Here is a 27,038-nt window from a genome sequence, read left to right on the forward strand (position 1 = left end):
TTTATTTTGAAGATGTGTAAGTATAAAAGTTCTCACATCTTCTTAGTGTTTTGTGGTTTTGTCTGATCAAACAGTTTTATTCATTGATATCAGTCTTTGCCTTTATTTAAAAACTCTTATTTTGGGAGCACCTGGGTGGCTCAGTGGGTTAAAGCCTCTGCCTTCGGCTCAGGTCATGATCTCAGGGTCCTGGGATCGAGCCCCGCTTTGGGCTCTCTGTTCAGGAGTGAGCCTGCTTCCTCCTCTCTCTCTCTCTTCCTGCCTCTCTGCCTACTTGTGATCTCTGTCTGTCAAATAAATAAATATATCTATCTAAAAACAAAACAAAACAAACTCTTATTTTTGTAACTTTTTATTTTTGTTGTATTCTCTATATTATACTTTCCCCTTAGGTAAAAGGGGCCTAAATATAAATATGTCCATCATTTTGTTGAAATCCACCATGAAGAACTTAATAGTTATCCTTTATCTATACCTTTCTGTGAATTTATGTTGTGACTTTAGGTCTTCAATGCTTAGATTTTAATGGGAGTACAGAAAGAAAATCCGAACAAGGGTCTTTGCTAATGAATTTCAGGTATCTTTGAGTAGGAAAGGATACTGTTTGGTGGTCAATAGACTTCTGATACATCTGTAATTTTACCATTTGGGAACCTTGTTCTTCTCTAGTAGTTATGACACATTTCTTCTTAAGACCAATACTGCAGTAGGTCTGAATGAGGATGTAGATCATTTCAGAAATAATTTTGGAGTTGTTTGTAAAGAAACCTCTATATTACTGCTTTGTGCAAGCACTTTCAGTGTGCAGAAATACAGAAGAGTAAAAGTTTCAGAGATTGGAAATGTTTATAGTAACAACTTCAAAGAAATGTCCACAAAGCGGAAAAGAAGTAAAATAAATCTGGAGCTTACTTATGTTTACACTGAAATCCCCACATACATTAATTTAAGTGGGATTAAGTTTGAGGTACTTGTCAGCCTTTCTATACACTCTGATTTGGTTGTACTTCCCTTAGAAAAATCACAAATGTTTAATAGTCTTACCCATTATTACTGCAAGCTGCACAATTGTAAACTATGTTCAAAAGTTCTTATCTTGATACTTTGAGGATTGCCTGACTACAAGTAATCCTTTAATTCCTTTAAATATTTTATATTGTTTAAGTTAAGTAGTCTTTTAAATGACCTAGGAAGCCAAGACAAAGAGATCTTAATTAGTTAACATTTTTCTGTTTGCCATTTACTGTTTTTGGATGTTTGGCTAAGAATACATATTGGTTGATGATTTAAAAGATAATTAAGTAGCTCTTCAGATTTATGGTTTAGGCTGTATTTCTACTCTGAAAGATTAGCATGTGTTCATTTAAATAAACTTGCCCAAGGTCACACAGTTCATAATTAGTAGCATTGTGACTGAAATCCATTCCATGGACGTACGCTATTGAACCCAGATCCTGGTAGCAGAGAGAGGTGTCTATATGCCCTCATATTATTAAATCTTTTCCTTTATAGCTGTCTTCATTTGTGTATTTGTGGTGTTTAATCAGCATATGTTTGTCAGTCAGGGACATGTCTATTTTATTCACCACCGTTTATACATTTTCAAATGTATATTTTCTGTCAATAGTAAGTTTTCAGTGAATATTTCTTTTAGATTTTATTTATTTTTATTTGAGCAAGAGAGTGAGAGAGAGCATGAGAGGGGAGAAAGTCAGAGGGAGAAGCAGGCTCCTTGTGGAGGTGGGAGCCTGATGCGGGACTTGATCCCGGGACTCTGGGATCATGACCTGAGCCGAAGACTGCCGCTTAACCAACTGAGCCACCCAGGCACCCTTCAGTGAATATTTATTAAATTTAAGAATGACTTAGAAGTAACTGTCATGAAAGAAAAAGCTAGAATGGCAGCATTAAAAAATCCAAATCACATGGAAGTAGACCTAACCCAGACTCATGATTTTCATTATCACATGGTTGGATGTATATATTTTTTCTCTGTTTTTGAGCTGTAATGAACTGTGTGTTAATATTAATTAATACTAAATAATAATAATAAAATAATTATTTGGGACGCCTGGGTGGCTCAGTTGGTTAAGCAGCTGCCTTCGGCTCAGGTCATGATCCCAGCGTCCTGGGATCGAGTCCCACATCGGGCTCCTTGCTCCACGGGGAGCCTGCTTCTCCCTCTGACTCTGCCTTCCACTCTGCCTGTGCTCGCTCTCACTCTCTCTCTGACAAATAAATAAATAAAATCTTTAAAAAAAAAAAAAAAAAAAAAAGAACTGTTTTCTAAAAAAAAAAAAAAAAAAAATAATTATTAAATAATGAAATACTAAGTCTGATAGTAACAAATTTTAAAATAATGATCTTTATTAAGCTTTTCTTCTTTTTTATAAAATTCCTTTTGTTGATAGCATTATGTCTTAGACTCTACTGCAATTTTCCCATTATTAAAATTAATTTATTTTTATCATTTTAACAAGAGTGTATGTAGTAGTATACATATGGGAAATCTACACAGATATGGAAATTCCCCAAATTAATTTTTAATGATGAATGCTAATCTACATTGTTTTTTAGTCACACTTTCATTGAACATTTTTTCCTCCAAAGCAAAAAATAATGAGTTTAGCATTGTTCCCTGGGTATACGATTTTAAATTATATTATTGGTAGAAGTTAAATCATTTGTGTAGTGGATTATATTAATTATATTTTAAAACTACATTGTTAACAGTCATAGGAGAGGGTTGTTTTCATTATTATAGTAAAATAAAAAATACAAAATTTACTATCTTAAATGTACTATCTTGTACATTTTTAAAGTATACAGTTCAGTAGTGTTAGGTTCATACACATTGTGCAACCAGTCCCCAAAACTCTTTTCATCTTGCAAAACTGAAACTTTATACCCCCAAACAACTCCTCTTTCTCCCCTGCCTCCAAGTGCTGGCAAGCACATTTCTACTTTCTGTCACTATGAATTTGACTACTCTAGGTACCTCATGTAAGTGGAATCATCTGGTTCTTGCCTTTTTCTGACTCTACTTCACTCAGTGTAACATCTGCAAGGTTCATCCATGTTGTAGCACATGAAAGGATTTCCTTTCTTTTTAAAGCTGAAGAACATTCCATGCATATATATTCGGCATTTTGTTGATTTATTCTTCCATTGATGGACATTTGGATTGCTTCCACCTTTGGTTAGTGTGAATGATGCTGGTATAAACATGAAGGTACAAATATCTCTTTCAGACCTGCTTTCAATTTTTTTTTTAAAGATCTTATTTATTTATTTAACAGAGAGAGAGGGATCACAAGTAGGCGCAGCAGAGAGCCCAACATGGGGCTTGATCCCAGGACCCTGAGAACATGACCTGAGTGGAAGGCAGAAGCTTTACCCACTGAGCCACCCAGGCGCCCCCTTGCTTTCAATTTTTTAGATATATACCCTGAAGTGGGATTATTGAATCAAGTGGAGAACTTCTCAATCTAATTTTAGTTTTTCATGGAATATCGAGGAGCTTTTATTGAAATCATTATCTAGAAGTTTTGGAGTTTTTGGAGCTTTTTACAAATAATGAGGTAGATTTTTTTGTAATATTTATTTGGAAATTCGATTATAAAATGAAGACCAAGTGTATGAATGGATCCTAAGTCTGGGCCTGGTCCTTTCTTTTGACCACAAAACTCAGCACTGGTTTGCAGTTTTAGAATGAGCGGCTAACTACTTTAGGTTGCATTTAATTGATTTTAGTTCTTGCTAAATAAACATCACTCAGCTTTTCCATGCTTCTTTTCTAACCTGCCAGTAAAGGCATGAGCTCTACACAGTAATGAAATATAATATTAATCCCTTCTGGCTAACCTTTGTACTCATTCTTTCTTTTCTGTGTGTTTCAATCTCCTTCTAGTATCTTTTAAATTTCAGTTTCCTAAAAACTGTTCAGTGCTAACTGTCACTTTTGTTGTGTTCTGTATGTACATATTAGGTCTGTTTACATTACGATAAACTTGTCACATTTGTATATGGTTTGTGCTCTGATTATCTTGAAGTCTGTAATAAATCAGCATCATCATTATCAAAACATATTTATTAGATGTGTAATTGTGCACGACATTGCATTCAGGTTTTAGATAGGAACTGGGTCCATGCTGTAACTCCAAAAGAAACTGCTTCTTCTTTTTTGTTTTTATAAATCATTGACTTTGTTGTTCTTCCTTCTCATGGAGCTTACTGGCAAAATACCAATGGACTTATCCACTTTTTAGCCTCAACCATATTTATTTCTATCCATTCTGTATATTAATTTATAAAGTAATTGATATAGCTGAAGAAAATGTTACATAAATGACATAACTAAAACAACTCAAACTTTCATTTGTGCTCACCATCATTACTCTTGTATAGATGTAGTTGAAGAGCTATAATCATAATTAACACCAATAGGGCAGATTCATTGTGCACACATTACAATTGAATTAATAGAGTTATACTGAAAAATAAGTAAAGATCGTTGAGGTCATTGATAAGATATCTAGGAGTGTTGTAAAGGGATAATGCATTTCTAAATATCATAAATTCATATATATGAGGTACATTTTACATTCTAGGCAGGAACAACTGCATTTGCTTTGTGAAAATACAATATAAGTTTCTGTTGAGTTACCCCTTACACAAAGTGCATAATATTTAATATGTATGAAATACATAATTCATAAATAGGTAACAGTAGAATTAATCCTGAAATTGACCATTTTCATGCCTTTTATCCATGAAATATTTATACTTTATCATATAAAATATTTAAACCTCTAATTTTTTGCTAAGTAAAGAGTAAATATACAGATAATTTAAGTTGAAATTTAAAAAGAGATCCATTATGTGTCTATTAGAAGAACAAAGTACAGGTTTTTTTGGTTTCTTTTTTGGTAGTGTCTATCTTGGTTTCTTCCTTGTTAACATAGTAATTTTTGAAAGCCATTGTTTCCTCAAAACAGTAATTAATAACACTTTCTAATTAGGCTTCTTATTTTTTTAGTATGGCTTATAATATCAACCAATTTTATTTTTCTTAGTTGACCTATGAAAAGCAGCCCCTTTATTGTATATTCTCACTTCCTTTCTTCTTCTAATTTATTCTTTCCCTTTTCTTCCAAAATGATTCCTGAGTCAGGAGCAATCTGTTCTGTGCCTCTCACCCAGGCAGGTGAGGGGAGCTTGCTGAGACCTCTCTTATTTTCTACAGTTTGTCACCAGTTCAGTGTTGCTCATTCTTTTATCAAGCCTATACCTGGAGAGTTTGGGATGAAAATGTGTCCCCCTGACCGAAGAAAGCCCTATGGCCATCTGGAAATGTTTTCATATTTATAGAGAACGGTGATTTTGGAAGGAGTATATTAAAGACTGAGAAAAGACAGCATAAAATATACCTGGTCAGATTGGCCTTGTCATCCCTGGTGACTAATTAAGTTACCAGTATCACTGTTAGCTCTCCCAGGCCATCTCTCCATTTAAACAGCTGTAGTCTTAAAAATATGCTTTAAAAAGTGAGATACTTTTTTTTTTTTAATTTATTTGACAGAGAGAGATCACAAGTAGGCAGAGAGGCAAGCAGAGAGAGAGAGAGAGGAGGAAGCAGGCTCCCTGCTGAGCAGAGAGCCTGATACGGAACTCCATTCCAGGACCCTGAGATCATGACCCAAGCTGAAAGCAGAGGCTTAACCCACTGAGCCACCCAGCTGCCCAAAAGTGAGATACTTTTTATAGTGAACATTTTCCCATTCTTTCCCTTAATTCCACATGCAGAGAAAACACATTTTTAGGAAAAAAACATGATTTGTAAATCAAACCCAAAGTGTACCTACTGATGGTATAATTTAAGATTATAAACTTTGCTTCCTCACTTTTCATACCTTTCATCTTGTTTCACTTTATATTTCTCCATAGAATTTATTGGTTGCAAATATTTTATGATTTCACTGTTTATCTTGTTTGTTATCTCTTTGCTCTCTACCCAACAGTAGCATGTAAGGTCCAAGAGGGTGAGGCTCTTTGTTATTTTGCTAAAGGATGCACACCAAGCAGTGAGAAGAACGCCTAGTATTGAGCAGACACTGAATATTCATTGAAGGAGTGAATGCATCCTGATTTGTGGTTGGGAAAAGATGAGCAGCAAATGTAATAATTAGTTCTGATCTAATCTGTCCTTCAGAATCTGTTTTCTATTTGTCCGCATGGTATCTCATTTGAAGGTTATCATTCTTAATGTATTGACAAAATTATGAAATAGATTCTTCAACCAGCTATACCAGCAGTTGTCAATTCAGACCATGGTTCCATGGAATGAATGTATTCTCTGACATTCGTTTTTTGTTAATAGAAGAATTCCATAAATTAGTGAATTGTATGTTGAATGTGAGTTGACAGGATGTGATACTTTGCACGGCTTATTGATTTTAGGTGTTTGTATTTTCTAGATTTAAATATCTAATAAGTATTTAATTTATTAAGAGTTTGGGGCTAATACCCATTTTATGTAGGAAAAAAGGTAAGAACTTTATTTAGAAATTGTTTTATAGTTTGAAAAACAATTTTTAAATTTTGGTTTGTTGTTTTTAGAAGTTTGGGGCTAAAACATAGGTCCATGAGCATGAAGTTCTTCCTAAAGCTTTTTGGGTCTGAGTTCTTACTTGCATTTAATGTTTTAAGGAAAGAGATTGAGTTCCTGCAGGTTATATGGATTAAGAAGAGTGTATTGGGGTAAAAGGGCTCACCTGAACAGACAGGTTACTCTGAGGAAGGAATAGCCAGTGTTGATTCTACATACAATAGTCTTGCTACAGCTATGCTGACTATGGGTAAAGAATTACGTAGACTAGGAAGTATGTAATTTCATATTACCAAATTTTCCTTTAAAAAGAGATGTATAACTTAAAACAGTGCAATATTTATCAACAGAGTTGAATCAGACTTCTCTATGAATAAATTAATAGTTTCGTTGATGAACTAACAGCAATTTTTATGTTACAGAACAAATTATACATTGCTTATGAATACCTGATTCAGATTGTTAATGATAATTTTAAGTCTGGATTTTTTTTAGCTCTTTTTTGCAAAAAAATTAGTACTTATATTTTATTTTACTTTTTTTAAATGCAGCTAACTTATGTTGATTTTGATGCATGTGGACACGCAGTTCCATAGATTTATGTGTCTCTGTGAACCAGAAAAATAGGCCCTTTATTCATGAGTGGTATAGATATTGTCACGCATGCTCACAAGAAGAGCTCCCATTTGGTATAAGTAACTTGTTATATGACCCTGTCAGTACTATGGCACTGAGAACACATAATGCTCTTTCTACAAAAATTGTTTTATCTATTAATGAGATGTATCTTCCCATATTTTTATTGTTGCAGATTGAAAGACATGACAACTGTGCCTATGACTACCTGGAAGTTCGAGACGGAACCAGTGAAAATAGTCCTTTGATAGGACGTTTCTGTGGTTATGATAAACCTGAAGATATCAGATCTACCTCCAATACCTTGTGGATGAAATTTGTTTCTGATGGAACTGTGAACAAGGCAGGGTTTGCTGCCAATTTCTTTAAAGGTAATTTGAAGTAATTCAAAGTATGAGATTTTCTTTGTTAGGGGAAAATGTGATATTTAACATTGAGTTAAGAGAGAACTACAGAAAAGTAATACTGGAAGTTAATCATGCACTGTGCATTAGGCATATTTGAATGACTTTTGATGTAAAAGATCATTGGTAAAATACTGGAATTTTGAATTTTGTAGCACAGGGCAGGAACTCCATTAGGATATCCTACCATCCATTTTTATGAAATAGTCAAAATGGCAAAATCCAGAAAGGGAATTTAAACAGGGAAAAAACATTTGCAATGTAGTCAACATAAAATTTGTATCCAGAAGAAGTCATTCATCAATTTATTTCCAGGTGACAGTGTTTCTAAACCACCTTGTAGAGAATAATGTTTCACCATGTTGGAAATAATGTAGGGCCTTCCTTAGCAGACGCTTCTGATACCTAAAATGTCCTTTGGCAAAGAATTATTATTGACCAGCTTTAATTTTAAATCACATATCCAAATATTAGTATATTTTCATCTCCCTTATTTGGTGTGCATTACTGAAGTAAAAAGAACCATTTTATTTATTTATTTTTAAAAGTTGACTTATTTATTTGAGAGGGTATGGAGGGAAGAGAGAGAGAATCCTCACACAGACTCCATGCTGAGCACAGAACCCGACTCAGGGCTTAATCTCAAGATCCTGAGATCAAAACCAAGAATCAGACCCTTAAACAGCTGTACCACACAGGCACCCCCAAACAAAACCATTTTAGTGCAAATAGCATAAAAATTTGCATTTAGAAAATTCATAGTCACTTAACATTAAGTATGTCATTATAAAATAAAACTTTTACTGGGAGAGAAAAAAAAATTTTACATTGACTTTTATAGAATAAATGATGGATTAGGTTGTGTATGTCAAAATTTAGTGCAATTAATAACCCAACATTGTGTTATTTAAAGAATAGTATAATATTGTATTTTCCCTGAGAATTACTTAGGTATTTACCATATGACTTGAAAGGCAGAGAACCCTGGTAGTTTCACTAAATGCATTCAAAGTATCCATTAAATTTTACATATATATGCATTAGTTTTGTAGTATTTTATAGTAGAAGAAACATACCATCAAGATTCTCTCCTATGACGCTTATATATTTGGTTATCAAAAATGCTTGGAATGGGGCACGTGGGTGGCTCAATGGGTTAAAGCCTCTGCCTTAGGCCCAGGTCATGATCCTAGGGTCCTGGGATGGAGCCCTGCTCCTGGCTCTCTGCTCAGCGGGGAACCTGCTTCCCTTCCTCTCTCTTTGCCTGCCTCTCTGCCTATTTGTGTTCTCTTTCTTTCAAATGAATAAATAAAATCTTAAAAAAAAAAAATGCTTGGAGTTTGGCCAGTGAAGAATTTCTCCAAGAATATTGTTTGCTATTTTCTTTTTTTTTTTTAAATATTTTATTTATTTATTTGACAGACAGAGATCACAAGTAGGCAGAGAGGCAGTCAGAGAAAGAGAGGGGAAAGCAGGCTCCCTGTTGAGCAGAGAGCCCAATGTGGGGCTCGATCCCAGGACCCTGGGATCATGACCTGAGCAGAAGGCAGAGGTTTTAACCTACTGAGCCACCCAGGTGCCCCTGTTTGCTATTTTCTTAACTCATACTTGATTACCCCTGGGAATTGAGATTAGGGTGTACCTTGTCATGTACATTGTTTTAATACTGTATATTTTTCATACATATATATTTATATATTTTCATATATACATTTTAATGTTTCCATATACAATAAAATAGTGTATGTAGTTACAAAATATGGAATTTTTCTATTTCCTGGATCAATATGTCTATATAATAAACACTGAATACTTTAAAGAGGTCCAGTAAATTTCAGAATTTTCTTTCAATTTATATTCACCATAAGCTGTTTCTTGATAATGGCATTTCTTTAAAAGCATTTTTCAGAATATCTAGCAAATTATACTATGAAATCAACAAGTGAAGCTGTTTTTTCAATAAGTTTTTCTATTTTATTCTGGGCATTCTCTGGTGTAAGATTTCCCTTTAACCTTGAAATTAGAAAAAACAAAAAAGCAAACAACCCACATATATGTTGAAGATAACGTGATCTTCGGTTGGCACTGCTATGTTTCTAGTCCTTCCCTTGGTTCTTAACACAACTCTTAGATTACAGCAACATGAATTCTGGTATACCATGTATCAAAGGCTTGCAAGTTGTTCCTGCTCCTTTGTAGAAGAGATCAGTTGTTTTCGTTTCATTCAGTTATTAAGTGTCCTATTTAAAAAAAAATTTACACCCTAGTATGTAAAACGTTATACTCTGGTTGTTCTCTACCTCTCTCGACATCTTTGTAGAGGAAGACGAGTGTGCCAAACCTGACCGTGGGGGCTGTGAGCAGCGGTGTCTGAACACACTGGGAAGTTATCAGTGTGCTTGTGAGCCTGGTTATGAGCTAGGACCTGACAAGAGGAGCTGTGAAGGTAGGGTCGCATTTGCATGTAGAGCTCCCTGCATGAACCTGCACTACCCCGTGCCCCGACCCCACCCCAGCCACCCCATTCCTTCTTTCTTTAATACCTTCTCATTCTCTTTTCGTCTGCCTCCCTTCCTTTCCTCTACAGTAATCTCTTTCCTCAACTGGTAAGACTCAGTTGGTAGTCATTGTTAACATGAAGCGTTGCCTGTGTGCTTGTTACAGAATCAGTCATTTCCTCCTTTGGTTATCAGGCCATCTTGTTTATCTGATGTATATTTCTATGTATTTCTCCTCTCTCTCCCTCTCTCTTTCTTACTCTATTTACCTATATCATCTCTCTCTCTATATATATATTTCTATTTTTATCTCTGTCTAGGTCTAGATTTTATCCATCCATCTACCATTTATTTTTACTTTTTTTTTAACATAGTTTATGGGTACCTCTCCCTTACTAAAGTGCAGAATCCTGAATCTGAATTATTTTTGTATTTCTAGCATCTAGCACAGACATAAAGCAGGAGATAAATCTGTTTTATTAATAAATGATTCATAAACAAGAGATTTTGCTGTGTTTTCTCCATTTCCTCATACATCCTAAGATATTTCCTACGCAATGTTTTGTTGCCATGTCTTAATGATCACTTCCTTCAGAATTTAAAGCTGCTCTTTTTTCCCCCTCACGTCCCCTGTGCCACCCTATGTCAAGCCCCATACTTAAGTTACAACATAAAGGGGCTTATCTTCCTTCCTCTGTTCTATCCTCCTTGATTCGTCTCTCAACATGTCTGCCAAAATCATCTTCATAGAACTTGTAGCAGTTTAACATTACTTATAGTTACATAATTATGAAGTTTACTTGTGGTGGTTCTCACAAAAATGTTAAATGTAAACTCCCCAAAATGAGCACCTTGTTCTCTACTGTATCTGTAATACAGGACATAACAGTGGTAAAGGTGACAGACTTATTTGCTTAATGAATAAATGCCATACCCTTAACTGACCTAAATAAAAAAAGTCAGAGACTATCCGTTTCTACTTAAAAATTTAAAATTTTCTCTTGGGCAAAGGTCTCCATCCTATCTATGAAACTACTAGTCTGTTCTCTGTACTAGAATAAAATAGACACAGTTATGAAGGCAATGTAGTATCTTTAAAACAGAGAACATTATATACCAAATACTAAGGTAGCATGACTATTAGTTCTGTGTGATGCCTAAAAATAATTATTTTACTTTTTAATAATTCACCAAAAAGTGGTAAATATGAAAGTACCGGTTATTTTTACAATACATTTATAAATGCAATAATACACACACACATGCATGCGTGCGCTCGTGCATGTATACACACAAAGGCTGTTAAAGAGACTGGTTACTTTAGGTAACTCTTGACTCCCTTGGAATTAATTACATACCTTGTACAATATATGTTCTCTTTTGTTTGGATTCCATTATTTTGCTAATTTCATTAACAATAAGGAAGAGAAGTAACATATTAAATGCTACACCTTTTAAATAGATCATTCAAAAGATAAAGAAAATAGTTGTTAAATGGAGTTTTGGAATGATAAAATGACCTCCTTATTCTAGTTTATTTTGTTTACTAACTCAAGTAACTACAAGAGTTGCTTATCTTGGGGAAAAAGAATTTGAAGAAATAAGCAGTTGATTTTGGTTTCATTACATTGGACTGTAGTGTGCTTTATGCTTATCTTTCCATTAATTCTCTTAACATCAATATGGTATAGATATTATTATACCCATTTAAAAGATAAGACAACTGACACCCAGTTATCTTTATATTGCTTCTTTAACTTTAAAGTGATCTGAAATGTCATACAGCCGTATTTTGCTTGGGTCCAAAGCTACAGATTAACATTTTATGAATGGGATTTGATGATTAAAATAGTTGTACTAAAAACTAAGGAACAGAGACTGCATCTTTCTAGATTGTGAAAAATCTGGAAGATGATTGAAATTGAATGCTGAGACATTTGGTTGTCAGTGGAAAGGTGCTAAGAAGAGGTTGACTCTATTAGGGGAAAACCTTGTCTTCTTATTTCCTTCTAGCGGCTTGCGGTGGACTTCTTACCAAGCTTAATGGTACCATAACCACTCCAGGATGGCCCAAGGAGTACCCTCCTAATAAAAACTGTGTGTGGCAGGTGGTTGCACCAACCCAATACAGAATTTCCATGAAGTTTGAGTTTTTTGAATTGGAGGGCAATGAAGTAAGTGAATAATAAACATAACTTTTTCTGTTGTGTTTTGGGACTCTGAAGACAAACTGGTAAATGGAAAGACGGAAGGAAGGAAGGAATGGAGGGAGCGTGGATTTCAGTAGCATAACCACAGAGAAGTCATCGTCTTTTTTTGTTCTCCTGTTCATTTCTACAATTACTTGTAATTCCTGTTGGCATTGGATAATATTTTGGACTAATTCTGGGAGATTGAAAAATACCCAGAAGGAGTTTTACATAGTGTATTAATATACAGTAATTTCTCGATCTGTGAAAGAACTATGAAAAAAATAGGGTCAGCTTCATGTCACATAGAATTTTCTAAAAAAAAAAAAAAAAACAGTTCGTCAAAATTCAAAATCCACTGGTTGAGTCATAACAAATATAGCCAGTTAGGAGAACCTGCTATACTTTGAATCTTAACAAAGATACATTTAGTTGACACTATCTTTCCTTTATAAAATGTAACTTATTGTGATAAATGTCCAGTTTTCTTCCATGTGACTACATCAAACAAGTGAAATCATTTATTTGAGAGTTCCTATGTGCTAGTGCACACACACCAAATTCAAATGGAATGTTAAGCCTAGAAATAAGAACTTTCAGAGCTGTGTCCTTTGTGTGGTTGGTCAACATTGGCTGAATTTCAGTTTTGTTTGAGCTTTCCTACTTTCTTTTCTTATTCTAATTTCCATATCCTTTCATATCCTTTCTTCTAGTGACTTCTTTTCTGTGTTTATTTTAAAGTGAACATGATTTAAATCTTCTAAGTATGATAAAATTAACTCAAATATTATTTTGTATCTGGTATATATCTGTTGAACATTTGTAAAGAAGTGAAAAAACAGAAATATAGTATATTTATGCTCCTGAGCAACACTTGTTGATGATATTTGTGGATTTTATACCATTATGTTGTCTTTGTATAGTATCTTTGCTTCTTCCCCCTCCCCCCACTTTTCTTTATCTCTTTTTAATGACTTTTTTCCTCTTAATTCTGCCAATTGTAGTCAAGGCACTTATGTGGATTTTTTAGTGCTACTGATGGCTTTGAGGTAAAAAGAAGTTGCTGACTTTTGTGTTTCCTTAAAGGATAATAAAGTTTAAAATATGGTGAACTTAGTGTACCTTTCAAGATCCTCCTTACATTGTGTGTTCTGTTTTATGATAACAAAATCTGCTATTTATATTTCTAACATACTTTGCCCACATGAAACAAAATTTTCCCTTAATAATTACCTGAAATTTAGAGAACTATTAAAATGAATAAAATATTTTTACAGCATTTTTAGAAAAGTTTTCATAAGAGCAACATTTTTTTAACATGGTAATCTCCCTACTGGTTCTGTGATTTGACATGAACTTGTTGTTGAATGACTTCTATTCTCTCCATTTCCTCTAAAGCGATCAGCTGTGACAGATATGACATTTTGATTCATTAGTTGAAAGATGTTACTATGAAGTCTGGAAGTTTATATTCAGGAGGAAGGAGGGTAGAGGGTTTGAAATAAATGGGTCATTGTATTCTGAAAGCATTCTTCCCATGGTGGTGGTCTTTATTCCTGGGAGGATCCTTCACAAACTCTCTAACATATCCCAAGTTTCGTAAACGTAAAATGACGTTGCTATGTGAAAGGCCGTTTTTGTGGTTTGATGTCTTATTTTCTTAAAATGAAGGCATGAGCCAAAACTTGACTTGTAGATTACTGGGTTAAGTTAAAACTTTACTTCATTGTTTTAGTTATTATATAGATATACAAAAGCAAAGATGATGTCAAACAACTTTAAACTCGGTAAAATTCTCCTACCCTATGTCAGAGCCCTCTGAAAATGGATGTTACAGCTTTAACAAAGTAGATAGAAGACTTTTGAAAACTTTCCTAGCGGTATTTTGCTTTTTTATCACCTAATTAATATCACAAGAACCAGTAATTTGAGTTGACATATTGCAAAGTACAGATCATGCCCCAGGGTTCAATTGTATGCATTGTTAAACTTTGCTAATTAGACATTTATGTAATAAGGTCATTCATGCAAGATGTATTCTTTAGAATGTGCCCTGTGAAACTTTGGAGAAGTGTATTATGGAAACATCTGTTGGAAGTTGTAAAATTTAGGAGGATACCTGCATTCACTTAGCTTCTTCCATTTCGGTGTTGTTAGTGCATTACATATAAATCAGAATGAGTCTACTTCACCGTACTGTCAGTTCCCCTCTCCATTCCACCACGTAGATTTGTTTGCAATCCTGCAGCATAGCTGAAGAGTAATTTTATAGTGCCTGGCAACTCGAAGAAATTAAGAAATATCAATTTGTTTGATAAGTTTGAAAGGCAAAGTATCCTTTTTACTGTATCCTCCAATGTCTGTCTCCTTTGAAATTTCCTAAGAGTGCCCTTCTGATTAGAACATAGTTTTTCTGGGAGATAGCATCAGACCAAGCCAAACTCAGTGCTATTTTCCCTGAAGTGCTACATATGATAAGTATAATTTTGGACAAGTTATTTAGAAATTTCTGAACCTCAGTTTTCTCTTCTTTACCATAGAAAGGAACATTTCTGTTGTTAATTGTCATTTCATAGACTAGGTGTATCAGTTTCATGTCACTGTTGTCGGCATTAAATAAGACAGACAGGACAAATTCTTTCACAGTTCTTCGTGAAAATTTAAACAATTTTTTTTTAAGTCAGCAAATACTGTTCTTGTAACCATCAGCACCATTGTCTCAACAAATATGTATCTCAGTTCTCCTAAACTCTATTTTTTGGAAAAGATACATGCTGTAAATATACGTAAACACGCACACATTGGTATATATAACTCTTACAGATATTCAGAGCAAAATTCTCTAATCTATTTTTCATGCCATCTGCCTCATATTTGGACTCTTTCCCTGATTTTTTTTCTTTATGTATTAATTCCAGTTTGACTACCAGAGAAGTAAAGAGGGGAAAAAAACATGATAAATTTTTCAAAAATAAATGTCAACCACTGATACTTTAAAATCTGGTGACTGTCATAACCATGTCTTTTCTAGGTTTGCAAATACGATTATGTGGAGATTTGGAGTGGCCTTTCCTCTGAGTCTAAGTTGCATGGCAAATTTTGTGGTGCCGAAGTGCCTGACGTGATCACGTCTCAGTTCAACAATATGAGAATTGAATTCAGATCTGACAATACTGTATCCAAGAAGGGCTTCAAAGCACATTTCTTCTCAGGTATCAGTATTCACATGCTGTATGTGCATATCATGGCCTTTGAAGGTGGATTGCCTTTCATTATTATCTACTTTTCATAGTTTCCTGGAAATGTAACTTGGAGAGACATAGAGTGCATGCACATTTATCCTAGGTTTAACAGTTTTTTTACTTATAATTAGAATATTGATAGTTGGGGACCTGATGAAATATAGCTTTCAAACACTTAATAATCAAATATTATAAAGGCTAGTACAAATAACACAAAATTATTAAAATAATATTTTCAAACAGTGACTTTATAAGTGTATAGGGATAATGATAAAAGACTTCCAAAAAGTGGCAGGCTGTTTCAAAATGATTTATCTTTTTTTTTTTTAGCAACATATTTTTTATTCTTATTATTTAGCAAATATTTCTTATTCCTCTTATGATTATATTTTCACTTATGGTTAACCTGATATTAAAATCATACTTTGCCTCATCACTTTAGAAAGGATAAGAGAATGAAACCTACAAATATAGAAATTACAAATTTTACTAAGAATAATAGATTATCAAGTATATTAAGCAGTTGACACTTCTGTTTCGAATTTAATGTTTAGTTTAACCAACTCATAGTAAAATTTCCCTTGTCTAGAGCTGAAATTTGATAAAATGTGTCCCAACACTAAGGAAATATATGAAAGCACCAGTGAAATTCCTTTATTTTTCCAATTTTGGAGTCATACCTTACTTACAAAGATATTCTGAAACTTCAAAAATAGACAAAATTTTACTAAACCTTAGTATAGCAGTCTGCCTTTCAGACTGCCAAGCAATTTAAAGCAACTGAATTCCAATTATATTTTAATATTAGGTAATTTGGATTGAATTAATTCAAAGTCCGTTTATTCCAATCCCCATGTGTTTAAAATTAATGAGATTTACAGTGCTCAGGGTTTGTTTGGGGTTTTCAGTGTAATTGAAGTTAATGGTTCACAAGTTCCATTGAGGTCCAAGTCATACACAGAAGAACACTCAAAATACAAAGGATCTTGGCTCTCTTATTCTCCATGCCTTCCTTCCCCCAGATTTAATTGCCTTTTAAAAATTCTTCTCAGGCATTAATTTAAGACTTATGTTATTCAAAGTAGCATTTTACTATCCTATTTTGATGAAAGCAAGACATTCTTAGACTTCACTATTTTACAAATATCATATGTGTTTTACAGATTTTAGATGACCCAGTGATTAGAGACAAAGGTTCTCATTTTAGAACCTCCTAAATATTTATTTTAAATATTGAAATTATAAAGTGAATACATTTTATCATTAAAAAAACATTATGAATCCTCTTTGCTTTATCAGAGTCATACATTTTACTTAATATTTACTTTTTTAAAGGATGCATGCTACGTATATAGTGGCAAAGTATGATTAAATTGAAAGCTACTCAGATTATTTAAAATTCACTATCTGATATTATTGGTTAGGAAAAACTTTCCAAATTGTAAAGATAGTTTGTGTCTTTGGAAGGATACTATTAAGATATAAAATGTGCTACTTTAATTCTTATAATACAGATATGAAGGTACATGAAGAAGATGCTGTTCCTCAGCACATCCAAGGACATAGACTCTATTCCCGTCTCTATGTGACTGTGCTTTATAACATTATCCAAGTACCTTGGTAATACTTGAGTTAATAATAACTAATTTGCTATAAATCATATTTACTGGTGCAGATCATTTAGGAAGTTGTGTCTGCTTTTGGTGTTTATCAGTGCTATATTTAAAAAGTATAATTCAACTAGGTGATAGTGATTCCTTTCGTTAGAGTCTAGACTAAATTGTTTGATGGAATATGGGTAGTTAAGTAAATGGAACTATGAGGTTTAAGGGGGGAAATTAAACCCCAAGTGTTCATATGATAGCTACCATTTTGAGAATTTATTATGCAGGCATGCATCATCTTTTTAGTAATCAAAATAAAGCTGTCACAGTCTCATTATTACATTCACTTGACAGGTGAAGCTGCTGAGGAGTTAAATAAACTGCTTAGTGTCATAAAGAATTTAAAGCCCAGTTTGTCTTGGCTTATCTAAGAGCTGATCATGCTTTTTGCAAAGAGCATGTAGTGTTACACTGAACATCTTCTTGACCTGAAAAACAACAGACATATTTTTTACTTCATTATTAGGTTACTATTTTGTAAAGTCCAAAATGACTATTATTAAGTGTAAACTTCCTGTGCTTTCTTTTTGATACATTGAAAAATATCAGCAGTTTGTCAGATTCATATTTAAAATACTGTGGTTCTGGATAAGTATTAAATTTATTTTACATTTAATTTCCTAGGAGTTTCTGTTAGTGGGGAAGATGTTTGCACAGGAAAAGGAAAACAAAACATTATAATAAAGTGGTGCTATCAAGAGATTACAGCAAATTCAGATGTTTACCTGATGTTCTTATGATCATCATACAGAACTATAATTACAGAAGATCACCTATTTTAATAGAAAGGCTCTACTCACATGGAAAATGTTATTTAGATATCTAATAATGCTTTAAATAATAACACATAATTATGTGTTCAAAGTCAAATAATTCATTATATTTACCAGAAAGTAGACACGTAAACCATGAGGATATTATATTTTGCAAACAAAATTGAAGGTTTTTTTGTTTGTTTGTTAAAATTTACTCTTGGGGAATTTGTCAAAATACATTACTGGGTTTATTGTGACAAACTCTTTAGAAAGAAATTTAGCATAGGAATCAAGAGTCATTACAATGACTATTCACGTTGCTTCAGAAATCTTATTCTTGAGAAAAGTTTCAGAATCTGGAAGAGGGATTACAATATACTATTATAGTGATAGAAATTTGAAACAGCCTAATGGCATGACAGGGGGAAAATGGTGAATAAATTATAGCAAATACACTTTGTGGACTTTTCTACACCATAAAGATGATTTACTGATCCTATAAGGTAAAAAAGTGTATATGATAAAACATTAATGGAAACTATCTGCACAGTGCATATAGCTAAGCATGTGGGGGAAACAAACCTGAAAGTTGCTGTAAAAAATACCAAGAATGTGTGCTAAGGTGGGAAGATGGTGCATTCTATCCAATTTCTCTCAGTTTTCAATTTAAATACAAAATAGCTTTAAATCATTAATTAATTTTTGAGAAAGAATGTGTGAGTGGGAGTGGGTAGATGGAAGGGAAGGGGAGAGAGAAAATCTTAAGCAGATTCTGCACTCAGCACAGAGCCTGACTGGGGCTCCATCTCAAGACTCTGAGATTAGGACCTGAGCTGAAATCAAGAGTTGGACATTTAACCTACTGAGTCACCTAGGTGTCCCTGAAATGACTTTAGAAGAAAAACACCTATCATATTTCTTTACCCCCAAATGCCTCTAGATTTGCAAACATTACCTAATATACTTTGAGAGTGAAGAAACTTTTAAAATTATCTTTTATAAATTAGTTAATAAATAGTAATGAGGTTAATAATCTTAACACAAGTATTTTGTGTTGAGTTAAATTTAACAATTTTAACTTTATAGTCATTTAATATTTTATTATAGACTATTGAATAAATGTGCTACTCTAGTGTATATATTAATCAAGAGATATCTTATGAAGACTGAGTCTTAAATGCTTCTGATTGTAATCAGTGTTCTAAAGATTTCAGAAGTGGTTGTGAATTTATGAAAACATGCTGAGGAATATAACATGTTCAGCTATTTTTTCCAGAGTCTTATGGATTCAATAAAAAGAAGAAGCAATATTTGATCACAGGTGATTCCATTTTATTTGGAAGGAAAGTTATTCAAAAAGTAATTCTTTCTTGCAGCTCAGTGATACATCGAGAAAAAAGACACATAAAAATATATTTAGATTTTGAATGTGTACAGTAAAATAAAATGTTTATAGCATCATTTCCAAGTACAAATATTTAATAAAATAATCACATAGAGATACTAGTTATTTTTGGATATAGCTTCTACTTTTAAATAAGCACTCTTTAGACCTAAGAAATGGGATCAGAAGAATGACTCTCAGCTGTTGAATTCTGTTCATTCCAAATATATGAGTAAGGACCATCACAATGAATTCTAATTCAAAATCTTAAATAACATAATAAAAATCTTTCATTAGACAATAATTGTATAGCTTGAACATTTAAAGCTTACTGTATTATACCGTTGGAGGTCCACAAGGCCCCCTACAAAAATGAAAGTGTCATATACTCTATTGATTTTAGGATATACTAAAAAACCTTATAATGATGTAATATGAAAGCAAATTAGGAAATTAGGACAAAGTAAAGCTATTTGGACATGATATAAAACTGTGTGTCTGCTCAGTTTTTTACCTGCATCAGAAAGAGCATAAGCATTTTCTAGAAGATAGTCTGGTCCAAAAATATTTTACTGTTATGTTTTTGGACTGAATGAGACTTGTTTTTCTATTAACACTAATCACTTAATTTGCGCAATAGTAAAACCAAACTTAATTTTATATGATTGTGCATTTGAATACAAGTATGCAAATCTGCACAGGTATACGTGGTATAGCTTATTTATTTTAAGAGGTGAAGCAAGGTTAACTGTATTCCACTCAGAACAAAGTTATTTTTAAATGGGCCAAAAATAAAGGAAATATTAATAGGATTTTATACAAGTAAAAAAATGTCAATATTTGGCAAAGTTGATGTTTCTTAAAAAATTTAATTCTAGCTTTCATTGTTTGAAAAGAATATAACACACGATTTCAGCAATAAGAGTTGAACATTCTCTCTTCTTTAGCCAACTGTGGATTGATGAGAATTAAATTAGTGAATAGTAGAGAATTTGGAGACTAAACCTCACTTGAGAGCAATGTCTCTCACAGGTCTAGTACTGGAGTGCCTAGTGACTTGCTTAGGAGCCAAAATGGAATAAAACCCAGCTTTCCTGACTGCCAGTTTATTTCTGTCTGTAACACATGTAGGAGTAGATAAAATGATCTGTGTGATTTTTCTACTTCAAATTCAAGTGATTTCAGCAGAATGCTCTTCATCTCAGCCGTTTTTTTCATTGCATACAGTTACTTCCTTACATCTTTCCTCCTGTACCCCGTCTCTCTAATGGAATGCTTGTAGATATTGTTAGAAGAAATATAGCCCTATATTATCCTAAGAAAACTGTAAATGTTAATGTGATTAATTTCAAATAATTAAAAATTAAAACTTTCCTATGATTTTGACAACTTTTCATTGCTAATCATGTTGAAATATTGCCATGTTTTTGAAGGAGCAAAGTGTCTTTGTTGTGATTCTCAGCAGAATTCATTAGCACTTTTTTTTCCCTAAGTTTTTATTTAAATTCCAGTTAGTTAACATATAGTGTAATATTAGTTTATTAGGGCTGTTTTCATGCATGTGTGAGTGCATGCAGGAGTGTAAGTGGGTCAGTTTGTGTCATCTTTTGTCATTTCCTGTGAGAATATCTGCTCATATGTTTCTGGTCTGGTGCATGGACCCTTTCCTTTTTTTCCCCCTACAGACAAGGAAGCTTTCTGCAAAGAGAAAATTTTTATTTTTGAATCTTGCAAGAATTTGATACAGGTTTCCACTTCAGTTCCATCCAGTATGTATTATTCATAGACTGATAGCTTCTGATAGTCTCAGAGATACTCTGCAGGCCTCTGATGGGAAAATGCCACCTCCTTCTTTCCTAATAATGGACCTTTCCTTTATCTAATATGAAGCAATGGAAAGCAGATATGTCCATTCCAAAGAAGGAGACAAATTTCCATCTGCAGAAAATAAATGTTTTATTTCTACTCAGCAAAACATTGGTTTCTCTCACTAATAAAAACTATTCTTAAATTTTTGTGTCTCAAGTATGAAGATACTGGGAAATGTCAAATGAGTTACTGATAGTATTCCCAAATATTAAATTTACTATGCAGACATTCTAAGAAATAGTTAAAATGCATCATCCTCCATTCTTTCTTTTGGATTTTCATTGTTCAAGATATTTGTAGTTTGTATGTCCTAAGAGGAAAAAGGGAAAGAAAATGAAAACATAATTATGTTTGCTAATAGCTTTTTTCTCTAGTTTGGTGACTTTCATTCATAAGAAGTCCAGAATATATTCATGGACTTTGTCTTTTGTGATGTTGCTGTTTCTCATCAACAGATAATTAGAAAGCACATTCACTTGAATTAGAATAATTTATTTACTTTCATTAAAACAAGTATCTAAAATAATAAAATAGAACAAATATTTAAAAAATAACCTCACTGTATTCACTAATGTGGATGGACTTAAAATGTTTATTGAAATAAATAGCTTTCTTTGACTGCATGATGTAAATTGTGTACATAATTTTAAGTATTTCTGTGTTTACTGAAATTTTCTCTTTTCATATGTATTTGACACACAGAGGCACAGTTATATATGCTACTTTGCTGGGCATGATAACTTTCCTCTGCTGCTTTTAGTTGCTGCTTGCGTTAGTCCACATTCTGCATAAGCCATAAGCCAAATTGAATTTTAGCTGAACTCTAGATGAATATACATATAGAATATACATATTCTAGTAGTGTCTTGTGATTACTCTTAATTTTCATGTGACATTAATTATATTAGGCACCCTGAGAAAGTGCAGATGAAGGCAGGAGACACTAATCAATGGAGAAAAAGTACTGTGGATATTTAGAAAGTAATGACTGTATAAAATCTTTTTCTTCTTTTTTCTTCCCCCTTCTTTTTCCTCTAAAGATTATTTTAAAATTATTAATTATTTTTCCCAAACAACATAAATATACCATGCAATGTAATCAGTTTCACTTTCAACTTTATTTCTCTTTAGTTACCATTACCACAGCTATTGTGGTAATATTATATTTTGATATTTTCTATCATAATACATTCTGTCAAATCTAAAGACAATAATTCTTCCTAGAAATATAACCTAGTGGCTTAAGATTTCCAGTAGAATGAAGTTTATATGTTAGAAATATGTTAGAAATACTGGAATTGTTTTGATTATAAAATAACTATGGACTTAAAAATGCATGAATAATAATTTGTGTTCATGTTTGTATTTTAGCTTTTTTATATTGCTCATGAATGCCAATCCAAACAGTAGTCCAGCAGTCCCTGTCATCACTGGTTCACTGAGCACTTAGAATCTGTTTACCAGTCAATTGCAAATGTGAACTCATTTTCTCTAAACTAATTGAGTTACACTTGTTAGATTTCCAGTGAGCTCTTGTAAGTCTGGTTGACCTATATTACAACTAAAGTTCAGTCTCTCAGGTGTTGTTTCAAGATCATCAAACTTTCATTAAATAAACATTTTCATAGCAAATATGTAACTATTTCCGTGTGTGTAAGTCTGGCACCTGAAATTTTAAATTGGTTATTTCCATTTAACAAAGAAAAGTGTCTGAATTGGAAAATGCAAGAGGCTGACACCATCAGGGTTAGGAGTCTGACCTACTGTCCGCCCATTTTTGCATAAGCCATTCATAACTCGTAAACTGTAATTTTCACTGTTGACACCATTAAGGGAACAGGGCTTTGAAATGATTATAAATTTTCCTAAATTAATTTTACAAGGCCAATTCTGTATTTTGATTTCTTATACATGTTGATGCTCTTTTAGAGAATGGTTTTCTTTATTCTACTTTTATTTTGCTTAGGCTACATAATAAGTAAAAGAAAATGTAATGGAGGTGTTAAAGGTAGCTAGAGAACACATAATTCACAGATGTATTGATTCTGATATATTCTTTCAAACTTTGGAACTGCCTGTATGCCTTTGGAGTGTTCTGATATAGCCAATACACGAATATATTCATTCCAGAAGCATGTGTATGCTATGTCATGTAATCAGTCTCCAAAAATGAAAAAAAAATAGATATGTCCTTAAAAATTATGATCAGATTCTTCTATAAAAATTCATTTCCTAAGCCCATTTCCATAGAGTGAATATTGATTTGATAAAAAGGCAAAAATAGCTTTAGCTATCTGTGTGCTACTGTGAGCTCACAAACTGTCATTAGAAAATTCAGTTGACAGTATAAAATTTGAATTCAACCCACCTCTGATATGACTGTCATGTGTCCTTTTCGTTCTCTATGCTGTGGGAGTGATGAAAGTCTGAGTGATGTGTCATCATCTATGTGTGTCAGGAACAATCTGCCAGTTTTGACTTTAATGGACAAGCCAGCCCTGGAATGACAGCTGAGTGGCATAGCATGGTGGCTGATGCCTCTCACTGGATTGACTGCCTGCTAATCTAGTTTGGCTTTTTTCCCTGTAGTGAATGTGTTGGCTATTTCTTGAAGCTCATATTTCCTATTCTAACCTTTACCTCTAGCACACTAAGAGCCTTTTCAGGGAATCATTTATTAATAAACTGGTCTGCTGGAGTAGATTTGTTTCAAATATATAAGTTAAATTACTTCTTTAGGATAACCTAATGATGCCTTTTTCTGTCTTGGATGGTTATGAAGTATTCAGATTCATTAGTGCTAACCATAGCAGCAAAGTTAACAACAACAAAAAAATCAACTGCAGTAATTATACTGAGTGATTTTTTTAAAAGTGATTATATATAAATTCTGGAACCTTGTTTAGTCTCTGTCTCTACACCATGGCTAATATATTGAAGTTCTTGCATATATATATAGTATATAATACATAATACATCACCAGTTCTTGCATTTATTCAAAATACTCACGGTTTTAAATTTATTTTAAAAAATTGGCAATAAATGTTTAGGGTTAGTTGGAAAACAATTCATTCATTTCCTGTCTCCTACTCAAAACTCCTACTTCAGCATTGGAGTGAAAGAGGCTGTGAACTGTTATCTTAGAGTCAGCAGTGTTAAAAACTCAATTCATGGTACAGGGCTCCAAGCTAAACAAGGAATGGGTAAAACTAAGACACTAAAAATTCGGGGGGTTTTGTTTTATGTTGGTATCAAAGAAAGCTGTGGCTTAGTTTACCCTTTGCTAGTGTTAACCACAACTAAAAGACTCTCCTTTGTTACCCTTTGTTTCTAAAGCTACTTACTAAACTGTGGGGTTATCTTTTTGGTAGACAAAGACGAATGCTCTAAGGATAATGGTGGGTGTCAACATGAGTGTGTCAACACCATGGGAAGCTACATGTGTCAGTGCCGTAATGGATTTGTGCTGCATGAAAATAAACATGACTGCAAGGAAGGTATGAAGGAGTGTTCTTTTCTTGACAACATCTAGAATTTCATGTAGTTTGGGTCAAGCATTGCTTCCAAGTAGAGTTAATCATATCAATGACTGATATCATTGCTGACCATTCAAATGTCAAAAAAAAAAAAAAAAAGAAAAGTGCAGTGTTGAGATATCCAAGGCATAATATTGGAAACATCATCATACCTAAAGGTTCTGCACTTCACATATGGGTGGCATTAGAATAACTTTGTGTAACAGGCATCGAAGTGGCTATGATGCCATCTGGCAGCCAGAAAAGCTCCACATTATGCCGAGGTTCTTGTAGAAGAGACCCTATAACAGTCTTCATATTTAAACTCGACTTCTGCTAAATGTTTCGCATTTGGTTTATTTTCCCTCCCCAGAATATCTCATATAAGTGTTACATGAGTGATGGCACTTTAAATACCAAGCGTATCAAACTCAAATGCCTACCAGAGGAAAGACATTTGAAAGTGGTAGATACTATGCCATTTAAACTTCTAAGTCATGGGTTTGACAAAACAAAGCAAAACAGAACAAAACATAACAAAAAACCAAAAAACAAAAACCCATCCCAATAACACAATAGTAGTCTATCAGTTTTTGTCCCCAACATCTTATAATATTCTGATTTTATATTTTTATAAATATATACCTTTATCTCCTTAGCCAGTTTGAGGTAGATGGGAACAAGAAACAGTTACTTGGTTATTATTTCATCCTTTGAGGGTCTGCTCCTCAGTTTTCTACTTAATTTGGATTTATGCCCAATTTGGAAGAATTATAATGGCAGATTTTATAACTTTAGTTACTAGTTATAACATAGAGATTGGTAGGTTCCTGGCTAGAATCACAGTTAGATAGCATCTCTTTGTGAACTTTGGAATAGTATAGGGTATCCTGAACTGACCCTTGTTCCATTCAGTTCCTTTCAAATATTGTCACGTGTCGGGGTTTTTTTTTTTTTTTTTTCTATTTTCTTTCATTGAACCAATGATATTGCTCAGAATCATATGCAAGCAGGATTTTTTTCCCTGTTTTTACTTTCTTTTATGAAGATAAACCTGTAAGGACTCTGATATTTGTAACTTAGTACAGTATTCTGTTAAACCAACAGACTGGGGAATAATCCAGTTATTTTGCAGTTATGGAAGATAATTCAAAGAAAAAAGAGACAGCTTTTGCAGAGTATGCATGTACCCTAAGACTCACAAGTAACAACCATAAATTGGGACCTTAATTCCTTGTTTATTACAGTATATATTTTCAAGAAAGGATTTCATAGGAAACTTGGTTTTAGATAGAATAGTATTTAGGTATCCCTAATAAAGTTCATTTTTACTGCCAGTAAAGGATTAGGATTTTCTTTTTCCTCTGCTATGTATGGACACCTTCTACAGTTTAGTAGTTGGCCTCCTGGCTTTGTCTTATAGACTATTTCCATATCCTGGGGACTCCATATTTCATATGGCAAAGCAAGAACAGGGAAAATTGAACATAGAAACTCGTTAAGATCTGGATTCTGAGACTTGTTACATGATCCTACATTGTTTGAAAGGAGCTGAATTTCTTCTCTTATTTTTGTATTCCTATGTTAGGAGTCAAATATCATATGGAAACCTATCACAATTAAAAGAAAGATCTAGTCGCAAGGAATGCAACAACACATTTATGTTGGGCATTATACATTTATTGCATAGCCCTACAGTGTAACAGGTGTTTTGTCCATATAATAAAGAATTGCCCCAAAGAGATTTCTTGGAAAATTTCAGAGTATTAGTTGTGTTTTAGAATGGGATACGTAATATACAACAAATAGTTCCCAGTCTAAACTAAGATGTGTAGGGGGCTGCTTCATAAGTTACAGAGAATGGACAGAGCCTGAGGATATTAAAATTTTTTTTGACATTAAACATTTTTGAAGTTTCATATTTACAATGTGGAATAGTCTCCTTTAAGGTAAGGTCATTTTAATTGTGAAAGCCTGAAAGAAATTTCATAGGAATTGAAGAAAATAGCTTTCAAAATTACTTTAGAAGCTATTTCCATGGCTAGTAGCTGTTCACTTATTTTTCTCCTTAGTACTGCAGTTTACTTTGATAAAATTAGGGTTAATTTACTTCAGCAGCTAAAATTATGGTTTAGACATTCAAGTGTTTACTTTAAGGGTGAGAGAAAATGAAAATACATGATCCATAAAATGGCTTAATGATGTTAATTAGCTGTAAATGATGTTTCTGCTAATAGAAAAAGATGAATTGAAAATGGCATAATCCATTGATTA

At 33.2% G+C, this 27,038-nt stretch overlaps 1 protein-coding gene across 2 annotated transcripts in view; it reads left to right on the forward strand.

Annotated features, from left to right (window-relative positions):
- The window catches only part of TLL1 (tolloid like 1), a 212,914-nt gene that overhangs the window by 154,007 nt on the left and 31,869 nt on the right, over positions 1-27,038 (forward strand). For both annotated transcript variants that reach the window (XM_059174740.1, XM_059174750.1), the window contains 5 exons: positions 7,419-7,614; positions 9,968-10,093; positions 12,159-12,319; positions 15,366-15,546; positions 24,621-24,746. In XM_059174740.1, the coding sequence (XP_059030723.1) occupies positions 7,419-7,614; positions 9,968-10,093; positions 12,159-12,319; positions 15,366-15,546; positions 24,621-24,746 (790 nt within the window). The remainder of the gene's footprint in view (positions 1-7,418; positions 7,615-9,967; positions 10,094-12,158; positions 12,320-15,365; positions 15,547-24,620; positions 24,747-27,038) is intronic.

This window comes from Mustela lutreola, chromosome 1 (assembly GCF_030435805.1).
Source record: "Mustela lutreola isolate mMusLut2 chromosome 1, mMusLut2.pri, whole genome shotgun sequence".
Classification (NCBI taxonomy): domain Eukaryota; kingdom Metazoa; phylum Chordata; class Mammalia; order Carnivora; family Mustelidae; genus Mustela; species Mustela lutreola.